Consider the following 18,855-nt stretch of genomic DNA (forward strand, 5'->3'; position numbering starts at 1 on the left):
AAGTTGAAAAACTATGCGATGAGAGAGAAATTTATGAACGAGAGAAAAGTTCAAGTGCACATGTATTTGGTATTTAACAAAGGCACTATTTGCCTAGTGCATTCACATTGTAGCATAAAATACCAATCCGAACAACAATAAACAGGCGAGAGAGAGCGAGAGAGAAAGAGAGAAAAAAGAAAATTATTCGGAGATTCATTTGAATCTTAAATGCGGGTACACACAAATGTCGACCAAAGCAAACAAAACTCACAACAAAAGTGCATACACACAAACCGAAACTATGACAAAAAAGTAGCAAATGAATACAAATGTAATTTACATTTCGCACAACAGCACAAAGAAAAACAACAGAGAGCGAAGAGTTGAAAACTAACGGAAAAAGCGGACAAAATGTGTGAAAACAAAGCGCTATCAGTGAGAAAGCGAATGTAACATCGAAAAAGCGATGACTCTGAAAGCTGAATGAGCGCGCGCTTCATAGAGGAAGATAGCAAAAAAATAGCACATTATTTTTGTTCGTTTTCACCCCTCGAAGGCAGTTTTCATTTAAACCTATACAATTGTAGCAGCACCAGATCCAGCAGTAGTGTCAACGTTCATTCATTCGAATACCATTTTCCACATAAAATCATATTTAAATCTTTTGGAAAAATCATCGCACGAAATTGCAATAACATTCGCTTTAATTACGATGGCCAGGGCCACGCATATTACGAACATGGTGTGTGTGTGCGCCGTATCGTTGCCCATAAAAATTATAATGTTGGCATTATATTGACAGTGCATGAGAGCAATATGCACTTGAAATTGAACAGCATTCATCGTGTCTGCGTCTCAGTGTGAGTGCAAACGATGTCTGATGCACATAAACGGAAAATGCAAATCATATTGTATATGCTGTGTGGTGGTCCTTGTAATGCAATTTAACTGCTAGGAAAAGATAAACAAAAAGTTCAAGTAGCTGGTCAGAGCCGGACTGTGAGAAACGACAAGATACTTTCAGTTGAGGAGCAAGCGAAGTGAACGAGACGTGCAGCGGCAGAGCAAGCGAGGCAGGCAAATAAAAATGAAAGAGTTTTGTATTTTTGTTCAATTAAGTTGGTGTTTCATTATTCTTTATACTTTTGCTCTAACGAACAGGCGCTCCATTAAAACGAGACAATGTCCTGTTTTGTTTTGTACTTTGTTATCGTTGTGTAGAAATGTTAATTCCATTTGGTGCATTTACTTTGTTGGTGTTTGTGTTGTTGTTGCTTTTTTTTTTGCTTGTAACCTGTGTCAAAATCAACGGTTTTTTTTGTTCATCTCAAGCTTATCACATTCGTATGAGTGGCATATCAAGTTATGGTTTTGTCTTGGCTTGGCTCCGCCACACAAAACTTCAACAAAAACTGTACACACACACTCGTAAATCGCAAACAACGATTTGAGTTCAACTTTAACTTTTCCACTCCACATAATGAGACAATTGTGTGGTAAATATAAATAGCATTTTGGAGACTATTTTGAACGGTACAGTGGGCCGAAAGAGATTTAAACCACCCTGCATAATGTGCTTGCTGTTTATTTTCATTATGTAATTTGTTTAAATATAAATAACTATTATAATCATGCGAATTGACCTCAATTCATTTAATAACCTAACAACATTTATGTCATAATTTGATCATTTGATTCGAATTCAGGGTTTGGAAAAATGATGGAATTCGTTATGTGCTAATTTCTGCGCAAAAATTTTAATAAAATGAAAAATGGTGGTTCATTTCATGGGAAAACGGTTACAAGGCCAGAAAAGGCTTGTCCGACCAAGTATGACTATTAACAATGATCGTCAAACACATTTCTGTGGAAATTCATGTAGCAGACCAAAATCTCTTTTGCCTCACAGTACATCAAAAATCGATGATATGTCAAGTGTATGAAAAAAATCGATACTCATTTTTATGGATCTAGTGAGCGTTACTGCATCTCAGTGGTAATAATGAAGGAAAATACTGAAAATCACAAGTCAAAGCCATCAAATGGAATGTCATCATGGGCACGGAAAAAATAGAGTCGAGTGGCGTATTTTTTTTTTTTTTGGGGGGGGGGGAATATTTGCTGAAAAGACCTTCTCTACGCGTTTCTTTTTTTTCAAATCTCTCTCTGTCTCTTCCTCTATCTGTAATACAGATTCTGTATGTGTTTTGATGTGCACATCTGCAGTCGTTGTATTTTTCATGTGCGGTGCATTTTTGTTGAATATGTTGTCAGTTAGCCAGAAATGCTTAGCAATTTAAAAGCTTTCACTCGCTTCGGCAACAGTGGGAAATACGAAAAACGCAAACAAAAGCCAACTCTCAACAATAATGGAAAAGCAAGAGAGGGGAAAAAAAGGCAGATTCGAATAACCGAAAATGAACTGTGGTGGTTGATGTGTTCTCGCTTCGAATGACGATGGCAACTGGCAAAATACTATTGATACAGACAGCAGACACATTCCGAAACATACAAATATAAAAGCGAGAGAACGAGAGAGAGAGAGAGAGAGAGAGAGAGAGAAAGGAAAAGATACAAATCGAAATAAATTGATGTCGTCTTCGCGTGCAGAACTCACTTTCACGATGTGTCGTTGCACAGTTATACTTTAGTATCCGGCGAATGGAATAAAATGCAAGAGCTGAGCAATGAAACAAAATACACACTCATACAGACAAACGCACCACCACTCCTTGAAACGTTAAAATTTCAAGTTGTGTCGTAGTTGCGAATGTGCGCGTGCTTCTTGTTTCACATATTTATTTAAAACAAAACGAAAGAAAGGGAAAAAACTCAAGCAGCAGCAACAAAAAAAAAAATATGGAAAGAAAAATGAAAAAAACACGCACACACATAACGCGCGCGCGTTTGCAACCCACAACTATTTTATAACTTTTATAATATTGTGGAAAACTTACTCGCCATTGTGAGCAATAATAATGAAAAATAATGTTCATATATCATTTAGGCGGAATAGACAAAAGCGAATAAAAGGAAAGGTGGAGGCGACGGCAGCAGCAGTAGAAGAAGAAAAATAGAGAATAGAGAAGTGGAATCGAGATTACCGCCACCGCAACTATAAGATAAATGTGTGTATTTGCCTTGAATACACCGCTATTATGAGCGAAGTTGTTGTTTTTTTTTTGTTCGGTGTGTGCAAGTTTTGGAGCGAATCCACACTGGTAAAAAGAACACGAATAAATTTCGTTATTTCTCTCCGACTCCTTTCCGTTGATTGCCGATTTAAAAATGAAAAGAAGCTTGAAAAAGTGCCGCGTTTTCTCTCTTCAACAGAAGATAAAGTGAGCACACACACACACAAAAGATGAAAGTATAAGTTTTATTTAACCATTTTTTTTTTCTCTCCTGTTTGCTTTTCCAATATATTCGTTTCCTCATCGTGTGAGTGTGTCTGTTCGATTTTACATTGTTTTATTTTACGATTGTGAGTTCTCTGCCTGTCTTCTCTTCTTCGTAGTCTCTGTAAATTTGCCAGTTCTTTTTCGCCGTTGTGTCGATCAAACTTCTTCATCAAAATTGCGAATGAAAGACTGCTCGAAAAAAAAAACGACACTTGCAACAGTAACTCCTCCCGGTTGTATTCCTTTCCTCGAAATTTTTGTTCAAGACATTCCGTGTGCATTCGATGTGGTTGTTTTTTTTTCTTCTCGTCATGAACAAAAAAAAGTTTCTAGCAGATCTGCCTTTGCTCGATTTTGTTTTGACTCGTCTCATTTTCAGTGCTCATCTAGATTTATTACAACAGTCTGGCTTTCTTTTCATAGTGCTGTGCGCGTTCTTCTTTTTCTGTTGTAATGCCCCCCACTGAAAATGCTAGCCTTTTAGCATTTTCTTTATGAATCACTATTTTCACTCTGGCTCTTTTATGTACTGTGAAAAATGTTTGTTGCTCACATTTGTCGTCGTCGTCGTCGTTGTTGTCGGCCGCCAACATTTTCATTGTCAATGCGAATGAATGGAAAGAATGAGCGGATCACTGAAAGTCTGCAGCTCGTAAGCATAAAAAAAAATATGTATCCCTTTTTCTTGTGTGATTTCATATTAATTTTTACTCGGTACTATGCATTTTCCACATAAAATGGTGTGGATATTTTTGTTTTTCCAGTATTAACGGCGCACTTTCGTGTATAAAATACCTTTTCAATGGCCAAAGTCTCTTCTTCGTCCTTATTTTTGTGTTTATATTTTTATACTTTTTTCTTTCTTCTTCTCCTCCTGTTTGCACTTTGAAATCCACTTTTCAATGGAAGGTTTCGAAATGGATATCGGAGCTATGGCAAATACTTAATGGTAATTGGATGCTAGTAATGACTGCCCCCAACAACAATCACAATAATGATTAAGCAATACAAATTACGGCTTACCATTCTCTTGGGCGCTATGCTACGCCGTGTGTATGTTCATTGTGTGCATTGTGCACAAGTAGAAAATGCAAAGTGCATTGTAACGCATTATGGGAATGGTTTTATGGTCAAAACAAAAGTAGCCTATTAGTGTGTCTGTACCCGGTTATGCAAGTTATTAATAGCTAATTCAAGTTTTGCGTTGTTTCAGCGAGACGTTCAAACGGGTAGAAGGGATAGAGTCGGAGAATGGGTGGGAGAGACAGAATGCCCTTCTGGAACACGGTACAACGAAACGCAATCATCTTTGATGCAACTCGACCCCGTTCACAGTGCATTCATTCTTCGTTTCGAGAGAGAAAACTCTGCAGTCCACAACACAGCAACTCAAAATTAAGTTAAGAAAAGAAGTTTAAAGTAAACTGACTTTGTCATTCGCCATTCGCTTGCGATTTAATGGTCTAGTGGAGTAATTGAATATACCAAGTGAAACTTTTAAGCGTTTCGTTTGTCTCGCTCTTTTTCATCCCTTTCTCTCTCTCTCTCTCTCTCTCTCTCTCTCTCCATCTCTCACTCTTGTATTCACTATATTTTTTACCCATTTGCTGCATCGAAATGCCTTTTTGTGCCACTATCGATTCTTTACCATTTATACAAGTGCAACAGCAAAAAAGAGAAAAAGGAAAATGTAACAATCTTCTTGTGTGTTGTTGGAATGGCGCTCTGAATAATTCATAAACACAAATTTCTCTATCCATTTACACGAAACGAGAATGTGTGTGTGTGTGTGTGTATGTGTGTGAGTGTGAAGGTGTTCATTGTCGTCGACGCAAAGCATCTCATCATTTTCCTTCGGGAACTATCTTTCCGTGTTTTAATGAAATTCACCATAAATAATGGATTCTAAAGAGTCCGACAAAGATGACGACTACCGTTAAAATACTGTAATGTAATCAATTTCACATTCATAATTTTGCTCGACATTTCTTTCATTAGCAACTAAGACAATCAGTTTCGCTCTTTTGACACAGCACATTGCACAAATACCTTAAACCACTTTTCTTCTACACATTCTCTGTCTTTCTGGCACTCAAGCGCTCATAAATCGGCCTGGCCATTTTCCGACGAATAGATTAAGTTTTTCGATTCATTTCCATGACCGTTACAATAAACAAGCTAAGAAGCATCGTCAACAACGGACGAGTGTGCAACGTGGCAAACATGTAGTCATTATAAATTCATTTTGTCGAGCAATAAATAACACCGGGATTATCTGTAATTTTACATTTGTACGCTATGTGTGTGTGTGTGCGCGCGCGCGCTGCGTTTTGCGAAAAAGTGCAAAAGTTCATTCAGAAATCAAGAGCAACAGAGATAACGCACCGACGACCGAAACTGAATAGACACCCCGAAAGAGTAGTGGCTGTTGTGTATGCAATGCGCATATCACGTTTAAAATGCGCTTTGTTGATAGACGAATTTTTGTTTATGAGGAAGTTTTCCGCAACGCGAATTGCTGCCTCTTGTTTTTCTCTTTCTCTCTCTCCAATTACGTTTATTTAGTCTGGCCATGATGAGTTCTCTTTTTCTCTTGTGCTCAAAAACTACTACCTGCAACTTGCATCGAACAAAATAAAAAATAGCGATTTTATTGCGTTGTCAAATGTAAAATCGTTTAATAAAATATCGTTTGCAAGTCACGTCTTAGTCGGCGTCATCGTCGTACACATTTGCTTTTTTTCCATCGACTGGCTGCGTCGCTCTTTTTTTTTCACCCAGAGGCGAAAGGTTCACGGGCTATGTTTTATGCAAATAGAATTACCGAACGAATAATGATTACAGACATAGAGAGAGATAGAGTGAGTGCAAAAAAGCCGGCAATGTGAAAACACCCAAACCGAAAACGTCAACTAACGAAATTGTGTGCACGCCTGTACGTTCACATCGAGGCGAATAGACATGCATTCGCCAAATGGTTGCATATCTCAAAAATGAAGGCAATAGTAATGCCAACGTACCGGCTTATTTCCGTACATGTTGATAACCAGCTAAAATAATAAAAAAAAATTCATTTTTAAACATATTTTATTCATCGTTATGGGCCCTTCAACGCGACTGCTCTGTTTTTTTTGTTCACCGACCCAAATATTGGGATGAGATTTTCTTGTCTCTGTTTTTTTTTTCATCGAGCCAGATAGTTCAAAGAGTCTAGCATCTTTAGTAAAAATGGGAAAATATAATGAATGTTTGATTTTCCGTTGCGATTAAGCTTCATTACAACATTTTTTTTTCTTTCGTCTTGGCTTACGAAAGCAGCCATTGTTCATATTTGGAAGCCAACAAAATAAATCGAAAATTATTGCAAGCAAATTGATGATGAAAGCCTTTATTTTTCAACATTCGATAACTTTTCATTTATTTGAAAATGAGAGAGAAAAAAAATAACCAACATGTTTAATATGAAATTTGATTTTGGCTTAGCTTCAAGTCAAAATCTCTAAGCCAATCGATGTAGTTTGGTTCATTTTTCGTTTTGTCCACACTCACGACACAAAATAGTTTTACAGTTGAATAGCTAGCGTTATTGGATATCTATTGAGTTTTTCGTCGATTTTTCTTTTCTTTTTAGTGTAATGTGCTCTTTGAGGTTATTTCGCTTTTATTGCATGCACAGAAGATGAGCGGAACATAGCTTAAATCGATTTTTTTCCCCTGGTGTGCATGTGTATCGTTCTCCGATTTGTTGACTTTGTATGCCGAACGGCAGAGAGAATGGAGTGTATATTTGACCGCTGTACCGTGTTGTATTCACCGACTACCCCATTGAAATCACGGTGAATGCGAAACCTCAAGAAGAAAACGAGCCAGACGGTGAACCGAGCGAAAGCTTACAACAATCAAAATATCATTGAATAAGATATGGATTCGATGTAAACAGTGATTGGAGTTAGAAGAAGAAAAAGAATAAGAAGAAGAAAAAGGAGGAGGAGGTGGAGGAAGAGGAGGGAAAAGCATAAAACACAATTCCGATTTGAATGTACATGGGAAATATTAACTAAAACTCCAGCAAAAGAGGAAGTCAGCGGCGGTGCAGTGTGAGCGAGCATGGTGGGATATTCTTGGAAAAAAAATTATGAAGACCATAAACGAGAGTTGTCTATTAGGAATTGTCAAATATCGATTTAGTTTGAAAGACGTATACACATACCCAACATACATACACAGCGGACGAAAATCGAAAGGCAAATAGCGAGAAAAGCAATTTACTTATCCGAAAGCAGATCGTTACATTTCGAAATTGCTTTAATGCAGTAATCTCATCTTTCAATGGGATCAACTTCATTTTATATGCGCGACACAGAAAAATCTCCATCGAAATGGTTATGCACATGTTCGCAAATAAATTTGCCCAGTTATCGAATGTTATCGCTGTTGTTGATTTTAATAAAATGATCCAAACGAGAGAGAGAAAAAAGAGAAGAAATGGCAAAAAAATATTATCAATTATTTATTTTTTCTTCGTTTCTTTGCGTTTGGCCATGAACTCCAACAGCAGCAAGACATGAGAGGTAGAGAGAGTTAGAGGAATAAAGAGAGATTGAAAAAGAGACGAATAAATGGCAACAATGGTATGTTGTGCGCCCGATACAAATCTCGATACATACTGTAATGCTTGCAAACGATGCTTGCAATATGTACGTGAATTGGTTACATTTTCCGCCTATCGTCGATACGTCCTGTGTGAGGCTTGCATGAAGAGAGGGACGGAGTGAAAGAGCAAAGCTCTTGAGCTGCTCAAAAATTCAATAATATTGCAATTCAAGCCATTTTCTATCTTCTATTTGCCTCGTTTTATTTTTACCGTTGTTGTTGTTCACTTTCTTGCTCCGCCGACTCGGTCGCTTCCCATGTTTACATGCTCTAAAATCAGCACTTATATTCCAGTTATATATGTGATAGTATCTATCGACGAATTTGGTTATAGATCGAGCGAGCGAGAGAGAGAGCATGAGGGAGAGAAAAGAGCCCAGCATCAAGCCAATTTTTGCGATTTTCAATTTTAGATTCATCTTCCCTATCGTTTGCCAACTGGCTGGCGCTCCACTTTGTTACGTTCGACACATCGTGCATGTTTAGCGCTCTATTCGTGGGCATGCATCCCATCGACAATGCTATATTTCTCATTACGATGAACGGATGCTGTCGTATTTCCCCAGATCCAAATTGAGCCAAGAGAGACAGATAGGAAAAGAAAACGAATGAAACAACATATCAAACTCGATATTGTTCTCGTCTCCAATGCACAATGTAAACATGAATTTTTCTTTTTCTCCGGCTGCACGAAGCAGTTGTTATTATTGATGCTGCCATTCGTCTTTGCCTCTACTGGTTTAGCTGCCTTTTCAATTCGATATAGATGTTCTTGACTTTTCAACCGGCTTCGAATATCATCTATAGAGAATTCAATTCAATGGTACACTCATTCATAAGTGAGTTTATGTTTATGTAAGATGTATACTTCAGAAGAAGAAAAAAAAAGCCCCGGCCTATTTGCGAAACGAGATCCGATTCATTCAATATGGCTTGGCTGTCGCATTAAATTTTGTTCCATAACATTCCCAACACCCTCTGCTTCTCTCCTGCACTCATTTTAAACAGCCGCTTTTGATATTCACAACAGCAGCTTCTCCGAACCAGAACAAATTGCACAAGCATTTCAAAAACACTACGCATTCGATGCGAAGCGATGCGATGCTCTATTCTATCCACCACTTCAAAATCAATAAAATTATATACTGTTGTCTGTAAATCATTTAGTGGTTCGCACAAGTGCAAAAACATGTTCAACGATCGCACCACCTCCTCAAGGCAACACATTTCATGCGTTTTAAATTATCTTCGAAAATGATTATCAAGTCGATTGCTGTTGCGTTGCGGTTACACAAACCTATACACACATACATACGTTCTTTTATAATTTAATCACATTTAATTGACTGCCAAATTATTCGTGGAATATACGTTTTCCTGCCCGATGGCTGTGCCATCAAAAAAAAACATATTTTCCCAAAAAAAAAAAAATCGCGAAATATTTCTCTTCTTAAATATTCCGACAAAATTGAATTTCTTCCCGTTGCCATTTTTCGCAACAAGGATTCTCCACGGAAGGAAGATGATGAAGAAGAAGAAAAAAAATGCGTAAAATGTTTTTTGCGGAACTGGAAGATGAAATTGAATAAAAATTTCCTTGACAGATTGACGTACGGATGAAGTACGACGTATGGTTTATGTGAAAATATTTCCGAGGAAACGGGTTCTGATAACACAGCTCCAAAGAAGAAAACCCGAAACGTGTTGTGTGTTTTTCGAATGGGAAGTAAAGAATGCACGCAATGCAGGAATGGTCTTTTTTTTCATCCCGAATCATACATATAAATATAGAAAGTTGTCTCCAAAGAATACAATGATTCGCAGCACGATTCTCTGCAGAGAGTCAACCCCACTTTTATGCAGTTAGTAAAGTGCACAAAAGCTAACACCAAAACGGGAGAGTGAAAAAAAAATTAATGGTTTTACACAGAGGAAAAGAATGGAAGTAACCGAAAAAAGTGTTTTTTTTTCACTCTCTGCTGTTGTTGTTTTGTTGTTCAAGAGTGAAATAAAATTGATTAGATGATAAAGGGTATGTGTACTTACATGATTCTGTATGGGTGACACTTCACTACGACGCGCTGGACTGCCAACAACACTAGAATCTCCTTGATTTGATGATATCCCTTTATGTCCATTTTGTGTATTGTTGATGCTTGTTACGAAATTGCCACTGCTACATCCGAACCGAAAGAATACGCCGATAAAAAAACATCCACACACACAAACACGGCGAGTCCAAAATAACAGTGGTGCATTTCCATTATAACACGCCCGGCGCCAGTGGAATTGTCAATGTACAACGAGACAGAAAGACAATGAGAGAGAAAGAGAGCAAAAATACAAAATAGATTATTTTATTATTCGGAAAATATTTTAAGTTTTTATTTTCGTGCCAGCAGTCGGTTGTTTGGACGAATTCTTTCTGCATTCATATTGTGTATTGGATTGAATTGAGTGGTGGCATAGTTTTTTTTGTTGGTTTTGGTGTTGGTGGTGGGTGCAAACAATAGATGAACGGATGAATAAACAAATAAATAATTCAACACTGTAATTGTTTGGATGGGTAACAACCGAACACTACTCCAATATTGCATCGAAATACATATTATCATAGACGAGTCTTCAATTTTGGAAGCGACAACGCGTAAAACTACAAAATGATCCAATCCATCGAATACTTTGCTTATGCATTTGCTCCTTCGACTTGTTTTTCATCGCTCGTTTCGTTCTTTTGTTTTTATTTTCGTGATTTCATTTTGGAGTAGCAATGCGACGGCATCACGACGCAAAGCGGACAGAGTGAAAGCAGCAGTAGCAGTCAGAAATAAAAAAAAAGGCAATACTAAATGACTCAAAATGATAATAATCAAACAGGGGCGCAAAATATGCTGCCGCTTTGAATGAATGAATGTATGGTGGATGTGGATATGCGTATGCGTATGCGAAGCTTATGCTGGGATCTTTTTTGCCGCACATTTATTATCTCTTTTTTTCACTTCTTATTATGCGGCGCGCTCTTCTATTCCGTCATTTTATTTTTATTTTTATCTTATGGTTCACTTTTATCTCTTAAGTAAATCCACATTCTCAGCTGTTTTTCGTGTTTTCCTCCGGTTGCCGATCGAATGGTGTGCGCTGTACGAGAGAAAAAAAAAACAATCGAATGTGTTTGCCTGCTGTCTCATCGTCCGTTTTTCCAAGCGCATGAAAAATGGACACTGATTGCGATGAAGACAAATAATTTTGAAATCGGCCAGTTATCACATACGCAACGGTCTAGGATATCTAAGTCGGGGAGGTTAAGGAAAAGCGATTGCCCATCGAGAGAGCATAGAGAAGTAGTGCGGCAATGGTTACGACATATTTTATTTATTATATGATTATTCCGTTGGGAGTTCATCATTCATTTTTACAAAAAGATACGCGCGAGAAAGCAGCATAGCCACCATCGTCGTCACCACCACCGTCACTTCTTCGCACAACACCAACAGCAGCTCGATCTTGATTCGCACAATCTATGACAGACGATAGTGACTGTCAGCCCAAGACAACCATGGCCACAAACAGCATACATGACTGCGACGTACGTTCACCGCCATACCTCGATTTCTCTAGCATTTGGCCTTTGAGAGTCGTTCACAAGCTGGCCACACGGTTAAGATGATGCAAGTGTTTAGTGAACACACACACACACACATTATGCCATGCGATATACTTTGTTAAACTGAAATCGGCTGGCTTTTTTCTCGAGCCAAATGAAAATGGGCAATGGCACATAAAACTGTGTGAAATAAAAATAAAACTGAAATCGTTTCCGGCGCAAAAATGGTTAACGCTGGCTCAATCTTGTCTCTATCGACAATCATCTTTACGCGTTCGTCTTTTGCGTTGTCGTCATTTTCATTTGGACCGTTTGTTATTACTTTCTAACGGACGCCAAGGATAGACATAAGAAACAAACAAAAAATGACACTTAAATGAGATCGACAAAAACTTGTCCGGTACCCAAACACTAACCGTTCCATGAAATGGCTAATAAATAGTTTAACTGAAAATGCGGCATCAACATTGCCATGGGATCAGTTGGAAATGTGTCGCGTGTACTTGACTCAAGTATAAATAGAAAAACGCCGCTGTATTATTGTTTCGGACAATTCTCGAAAAGTCAATGAACGCTTATCGGGTTTAGTTTATTAATAGATTGTAATAATAATTTTGATTGCTTTCAACCCAACGGCAAACGGCTATATGGTTCACCAACATTTAGGCGTTTCTGATTTTTCAATGCGATAAGAATGAACGTGACCTTTGATAAATGTTTATTTACTGATATGCTATGATAAAGTTTTCTTCAGCTGGAAGTATGATAGAAAAAAAAAGGTGGTGGAATCATAAAAGAGTGCGATTTAAAAATGAAAGTAGACGAATAAATGGGCGAGAGAGAGAGAGAGAGAAAGAGAAATTACTACTTCAAAATGGTTTTACAAAGTGAAAAAGTAGACATACAAAGATTACAACTTTGTCGAACTTTTCAACTCTCTCGTTGTCTGATTTTTTCGTTCTACCGCATGTCCATTTTTTTCCACCAACGAATTTCATTCACCTTTTTATGTGAGTTTTATGATAATTTTTGTTCAGGTTGCAAGTGGGAGAAAAAACTTTAAATCAAAGTTTCGTGGGTCACATTTTGTTTTTATCACATTGTATACTGGTTCCCTTCATATCTAGGAGTTTTTTTTTGTTATTGTTGCTCTAAACAGTATCATTTCCAATTGCAGAAACGGTTCAATTGAATTCCCTCAGTCAGCGATTGATTTCCCTTCCCCGACCAAATTCATCATCACGTCTTCAACGCTGTTGCTCATCTCAATTTTTCCATTTTTTCTTCTTCTTTTTTTTCCTCTTTCACGCTCTCATTTGTCTGGGATTGCAGCTGCAATGCTAGCATTGATTGTCGGTTGCTTTTTCTCCCCATTGTTTTGGATATAGCTCTGCATTAATCAAGTGTAATTGTGTATGTTTAGTATCTATTCTCGGAGAAGTTGTACGTTGTGATAATGGGTGGCAAAATATGGATTACTTTGTGTGAGTGTGCGTGTGTTTCTCGTTCTTGTTTTTTTTTTCTCGTGCAATATGGTGAACAACTGCAATCTGTTCGGTTGTGCGCGTAAACACCCAACACACACACACACAACAGTCACCATCACTGCTAGCCGAGTTGAATGGAATATCGAGCTTAACGTTCTAAGTACCGACTGCACGAGCAATACAATTATCCCAACGGAATGTGCACATTCCATGGAAATTGGGTGTATGTGTCCAATGCGATGTATTCATTCAGTGGTGCGATGTGCATGCACTGCTCGGACTGGGTAATAAATGAGTGAGTGAGTGTGAGTGTGTGTGTTTATGTGTATGGTGCGAAATGAATTGGTACAACGGTGATAACCAGCAATTACATAATGTTTTCACAAACAAACTGAAAAATACGAGCACAATTGCGAAGTGCAAACGCGTCGTGAATATTGTTGTTGTTGCTGTTGTGTAGCATCGATACATACGTACGATATCGAGGAGAATAAAAGGGACCAATACACAAATCCACAACAAACCGAGCATTTTGTTTGGACGCCGAAAAATTTAATCAAAACATTTACTTGTATTATGATTACGTGAGCATGGTGCGTAATTATCTCAAGCATGATGTTGGTGCGACGATGAAATGCGTCGTCGTCGTCGTCCAAATGGATCAGCAGAGACATTTCTACCGATGATAAAGATGAACGTAAATAGAAGAAGATGAAAGTTGTTTTTTTTTTGGCTTCCAACCACCGAGGTAGAAGGAGGGAAAGTGAAAGAACGTGAGAGGGAGAAAAACCAACCCCTCTGAAGCTGTTGCTTGTATTGTTCGATTCGATTCTTTCATTTCGGACCCGTCAAAATGTTCATTGCGTGTGCATTGCACACAAGCAATTACCAATGGACAAAAAGCAAATGGCATTCCATCGCAATAACGATGGTACGGAATACACAGCAGCAGCATCATAATTTTGATATGACCCCCATCATAACCAACGTCGATGATAAACAACAAAAGAGCATCTCACGCAACTCCTATATTCCATATTATTGAATGGTTTTCGGTGCGAGATAAAATCTCGAGGTTTGCGAGAGACAGAGCACAACGCACAACGCACACGATGTGCAAATTACGAAATATGATGTGTTGAACGAGTCTGGCCGAGCGCGCGTTCTCTTTCCTCTCTCTACTTCTTTTCTTTTTCGTCGTCGTTGTCGTTGGATGAAAATATCATCTTCCAACAGTTGTGTATGTGCTTTTGTTTGTACAGAACAATCTTCTAAGTAACTGAATAAATGGAGCGAGTTAGATATATCTTATGTTGCGACGATGTGATTCGGCAAAAAAAATGACTTAAACTGGAAAAGCAGAAAAAGAAAAAACAAACTTGAATTTCATTTTTTTCCCACTTTCACACGTACCTACCATTCGTTTGCTATTCGATTATTATGAAGGAAATCTGTCTGATTTATTCTGAACATTTTCTTCCTTATGCTTTTTACCGAAACGATGCAATTCGTCGCTATTCTCATTTCATTCATAAAACATCTTCGCTCTCTATCTCTTTTGTCGTTCGACTACATTTTCTCTTTTCAGTTGAAGAATAATGATGATGACGGTGATGGTGATGGTATGAACGGGGAAAAAAGAGAGCTGGTGAACAAGGAGAAGACAAAGTGCCGTAACTCGGTGAAAGCAGCCGTTGATTTTAAGTTGATTAGCGTAAATATTGGGAAGACGAACGAAAAATGGTGTATATATGGCCAGGATTTTATGCTTGCCAAACACTCTATTTTTGGTTCTTCACGCCCTTTCTTCATGTGCTAAATTTGAATATCAGACACGCTCTATTCACCTTTGAGCCTTCGCATTTTTATCCACCCCCCAGTCGCTCGCCAATAGTGGTTTTCTTTTCGTTGTTCTGTTCCGTTACATTAGCAAAAAAAGCAGCGAACGAAAATGAAATGAGCCCATTCATGGATTTACCTGAATAATCCATTTTCTTGTGTTTGTACAGTTTTTCACGTAATCGTATCATTGCAGCTCATGACTGAATCGTTGAAGATTTTTCAAGAGCCGCCACACTTAATTTTCATCATGCCATGATAATCTACAAGCCGAACCGCGAAATGACGATGAAAAAAGAGCGTCTAGTTTTAAATGAAACGTTGATTCAATTAATTTTCAGTGGCATTTAATTCTCAAACTTTTTTTTTCCATCCGTCTCTTCCGTTGTACATACGCTGCATTTAAAAAGTGTCGAGTTAAGCCGTAAATTCCATTTCTTACCAATCGAACGTATGGAAGACGAACGAACGAACGAAAAAAAAAACAATCTCTATATCTAAATATTGGTTAGTATTCACACGAGTGCGTATCAAATAAAATGGTCGTAAAATTAAATTAAAGCGACAGGCGAACAAAACGGGTGCGCGTAAATTCAATTGTGATTCGACGACGATGACAAACCGACTGGCTTTGAATGCATCATTCAAATCTGTGTGGCAATGTATGCCTGTGCGTGACATGTGTAGATATCAGTGCGTGTTGATAGATGCGTTTACGCGACAATTGGCGATTATTGAGCTCTTTTCTTGTCTTCGCTTGATTATCCGTTCGAATCGCGTACACTCTATAAAAAAAAATGCCAGTGAGCTAAAGAAAAAGTCCCGTTCGCATTGCACCGCACACACACATAAAAAATTCCAACTACATTCATTCAATGGACTGAATGCGCTTGCTCGCTCACTTGCTCGTTCAGTGAATAGTCACGTAAATTGAATTACGGCATTTTTATGATCGTTTAATCTTTTTGATATTCGGTCGACAATGAATTATTAAAAGAGTCACCCATGCAAATGCAATAAGTGGTATGTATGTGAAAAGAAGCCAATGCCATCAATAAATTTCGCATCTAAACCAATTCCAAAAGCCATTCAACGCAACGGAACGCAAATCAAATACACAACTTTATGACTTCATTGTCCCGCATTCATTCGCCATGCACACGCGGTTAAATCGTAAACCAAAAAAAAAAAACAAAATGCGAGGCGATGAGCTGCAAATCGCATAACGATTCACAACCATAGCGATCTGTCACTTCTGCCAACAAAACGAAAGCAAAGAAGAAAAAAAAAACATAAATAACCGAAACGAAAGGTAGATAAATTGTTGTTGTTTTCTTGTGTGTCGTACCTGTTTCCATTTTTATTCTTATTCCCTTTTTTGCGTGGCCGAACTATATGATTTTCCATCCAAGAGCGAATTTTCAAACCGAACATTATTGCTTTGTGTTTTATGCGTTGTAAAACACTCAGCCGCTCTTCAGTTTGTTTTTTTCTTCTGTGTGTGTGTCTTCTACTCTGTGTATATTATTGTTTCAAGTGTCCTTATAATCCGTGCACACTGTCTCTTTTTCTCTCTCTCTCTCAGTGTGTGTATATAAATATTCTCTTTTTATCTTCTTTTATTTTATTTGATTGTTTTTTTTTTCTTCTGTTTTTGTATTTCAATTGTCCAACTGCACAAAATTCTTTACGTTGCGTCTCTCTGCATTTAATTTGGTTGGTTTGTTTGTTTGTTGCTCGGTCGGTTTATTGTTTTTGCGAATCAGCTTTCAGTTGTATAAACAAAAATCGAATGTCTGTCTGTCGTCGTCTCTCACACTACTTTAATTTACAATAAAAACTGCTCTTCATCAAGTTTATTTTTTTCTTGTATGTGAAGTTTGTTTCGGTCTCTCTCTCTCTCTTTATGTGTATTTTTTTTCTGTTCTGTTCTCTACGTATATTTAAGTCACTTCTCTTCAAAAATGTGGTGAATATTGTTGTGTTATTTGTTGCGACAAAATCTACAATCACGTGCAATATTTGCAGCATCAATAGTCAGATGAACTCAGCAACACACGCAATGTGGATATAGTTACAAAAAAACAATATGTACTATGAATGTTGGGTGAGATTGGACACAATTCGGTGATAGTGTGTGTGTGTGTGTTTGTGCGAGCTTTTTACCCTCGATAAAATCAAATCACGACCACGTTGTCACTCGCTCTCACTCCGTTGGTGTTTTTTTCTTCTAAATTCCAATATCCATTCGCTCAGTGCTCTGAAATGGGAAAAACAAACAAATTAGATGTTTTGAAAACTTAAATTACCTAATCAAAATTCATTTTGAAATTAAAGAGGTGTTCATTTTATCCCTGACGCTTCTTTTGACGATGTTCTTTTTTTAATTGGAAACACAAAGACGATGGAGACGAGAAAAAGTTTATTTTTTTTTATTTTTTTTTTTGCTGTTGTCACAAAGTCAAACATTTTCCCTTACATAGTCTAAATGTAAATGGGAATTTTTCCCCATCTCACAGTTCCTTATTCAAATGTTATGCAAATAAAAATCGCAAATGGTTCGGTCTGCTGAATATCAGAATGACAAAATGATTTGACTTGAAAATCCCTTGTTCAAGAATAAAACCGCAATGATGCCAACATACACACAGACAGAGAGACACAAATCGACTAAGACTCCTCTTATGATAAAGATAAATGTTGATATAGTTTCAAGTATGAAATGATCGGCTTAACGTAACGAGCATTCTGATGTGGATCCTTCATTTGCCGTGAGTGCTCCATTCGCACTGACTGTATCCAATCAGCTGACACAACGGTCGAACAAAGGAAAGGGAAATTCACCATTATATACTATAGGAACGGCATTAAATTGCAATGAATATGTGATTCACTCGAAACAGTATTTTGAGACAAAGCAATCACAATACGTACTCAACCACTCACCATTCACACATTTTATCGAAGAAAAAGAAAACATTTTACAGCTCGTTGTGTACTGAACCATTTTCAAGAAGAGCAATGACCAGTCATTATGTTAATCAAACACTCAATAAATCAAAGTCGCTGCATAAAACTAACCCAAGCGGTTTTTTTTTCTTCGGCTTTCTACTCTACAAAAGTGAAGAGTTTCAGGCATCGTTGGGTTGCCGAGAACTTGTGTCGCGATTTCGTATTGATCACTGGTGGGTCAAAAATAGTCGGAGCTTCAGTTCCTGCTTCGGAAAATAAATGATTCAATTTAAGCGCCGCAGCCCAAAATGTGACCTGAATAGAAATGGAGTCGAATTTATTTCACCAAGTTGATTGCAAATCGATGAGCTCGTTAGTTTATTGAAATTTAACGTAATATTGGACCGGAAAATACCGAAGTATTTTGGGCTTAATTGAATTGGCAAAACTTTCAAATGAATAACTGTGCATTGCCTTGAACTCATGCATTGTCATTTGGAAATTATGCCATGACTAGCTTGCATCGACTGTACTGATCTGGCGGGTTACACAACCGATGCAATAAATCGGGAGTTAAGGAGAGAAGGATGGAGCAAATTTCATTGAATACATTATTGATATATTTTGTTGGCGACGGATTCGTCGTCGACTACAATTTATACAAGCCGAAATTATATTATGCACACAGCAAACGCCAGTAAAGCCCCTTGGGAGTGATCCGAGTGTGTAATATTGTTGGTGGTATTAGATTTACAGATGTCGAACACTGTCAAGTGGCGCATACACAAAATGAAAGGATTCGGATGCATCATATTGTAGACAGACAAACACACGCAGCACACACACTCTTTCTATCTCTAGCTCTGGCTTTGGCTCTTTCCATTTTTGTCTCTCTCTCTCTCTCTCTCTCTCTCTCTCTCTCTCTCTCTCTCTCTCT

At 37.8% G+C, this 18,855-nt stretch overlaps 1 protein-coding gene across 2 annotated transcripts in view; it reads right to left on the reverse strand.

Moving 5' to 3' along the window:
- LOC129576602 (probable serine/threonine-protein kinase DDB_G0282963) overlaps window positions 1–18,855 on the reverse strand; it is an 81,391-nt gene that overhangs the window by 13,429 nt on the left and 49,107 nt on the right. For both annotated transcript variants that reach the window (XM_055461890.1, XM_055461888.1), the window contains exons 2-3: window positions 16,315–17,226; window positions 10,083–10,212 (exon numbers count right to left, since the gene is read on the reverse strand). In XM_055461890.1, coding sequence (XP_055317865.1) covers window positions 10,083–10,212; window positions 16,315–16,400 — 216 coding nt within the window. In that variant the 5' untranslated portion in view covers window positions 16,401–17,226. The remainder of the gene's footprint in view (window positions 1–10,082; window positions 10,213–16,314; window positions 17,227–18,855) is intronic.

Source organism: Sitodiplosis mosellana, unplaced genomic scaffold (assembly GCF_009176505.1).
Source record: "Sitodiplosis mosellana isolate CC-2019 unplaced genomic scaffold, AAFC_SMos_1.0 Smas_scaffold_6191, whole genome shotgun sequence".
NCBI classification, from domain to species: domain Eukaryota; kingdom Metazoa; phylum Arthropoda; class Insecta; order Diptera; family Cecidomyiidae; genus Sitodiplosis; species Sitodiplosis mosellana.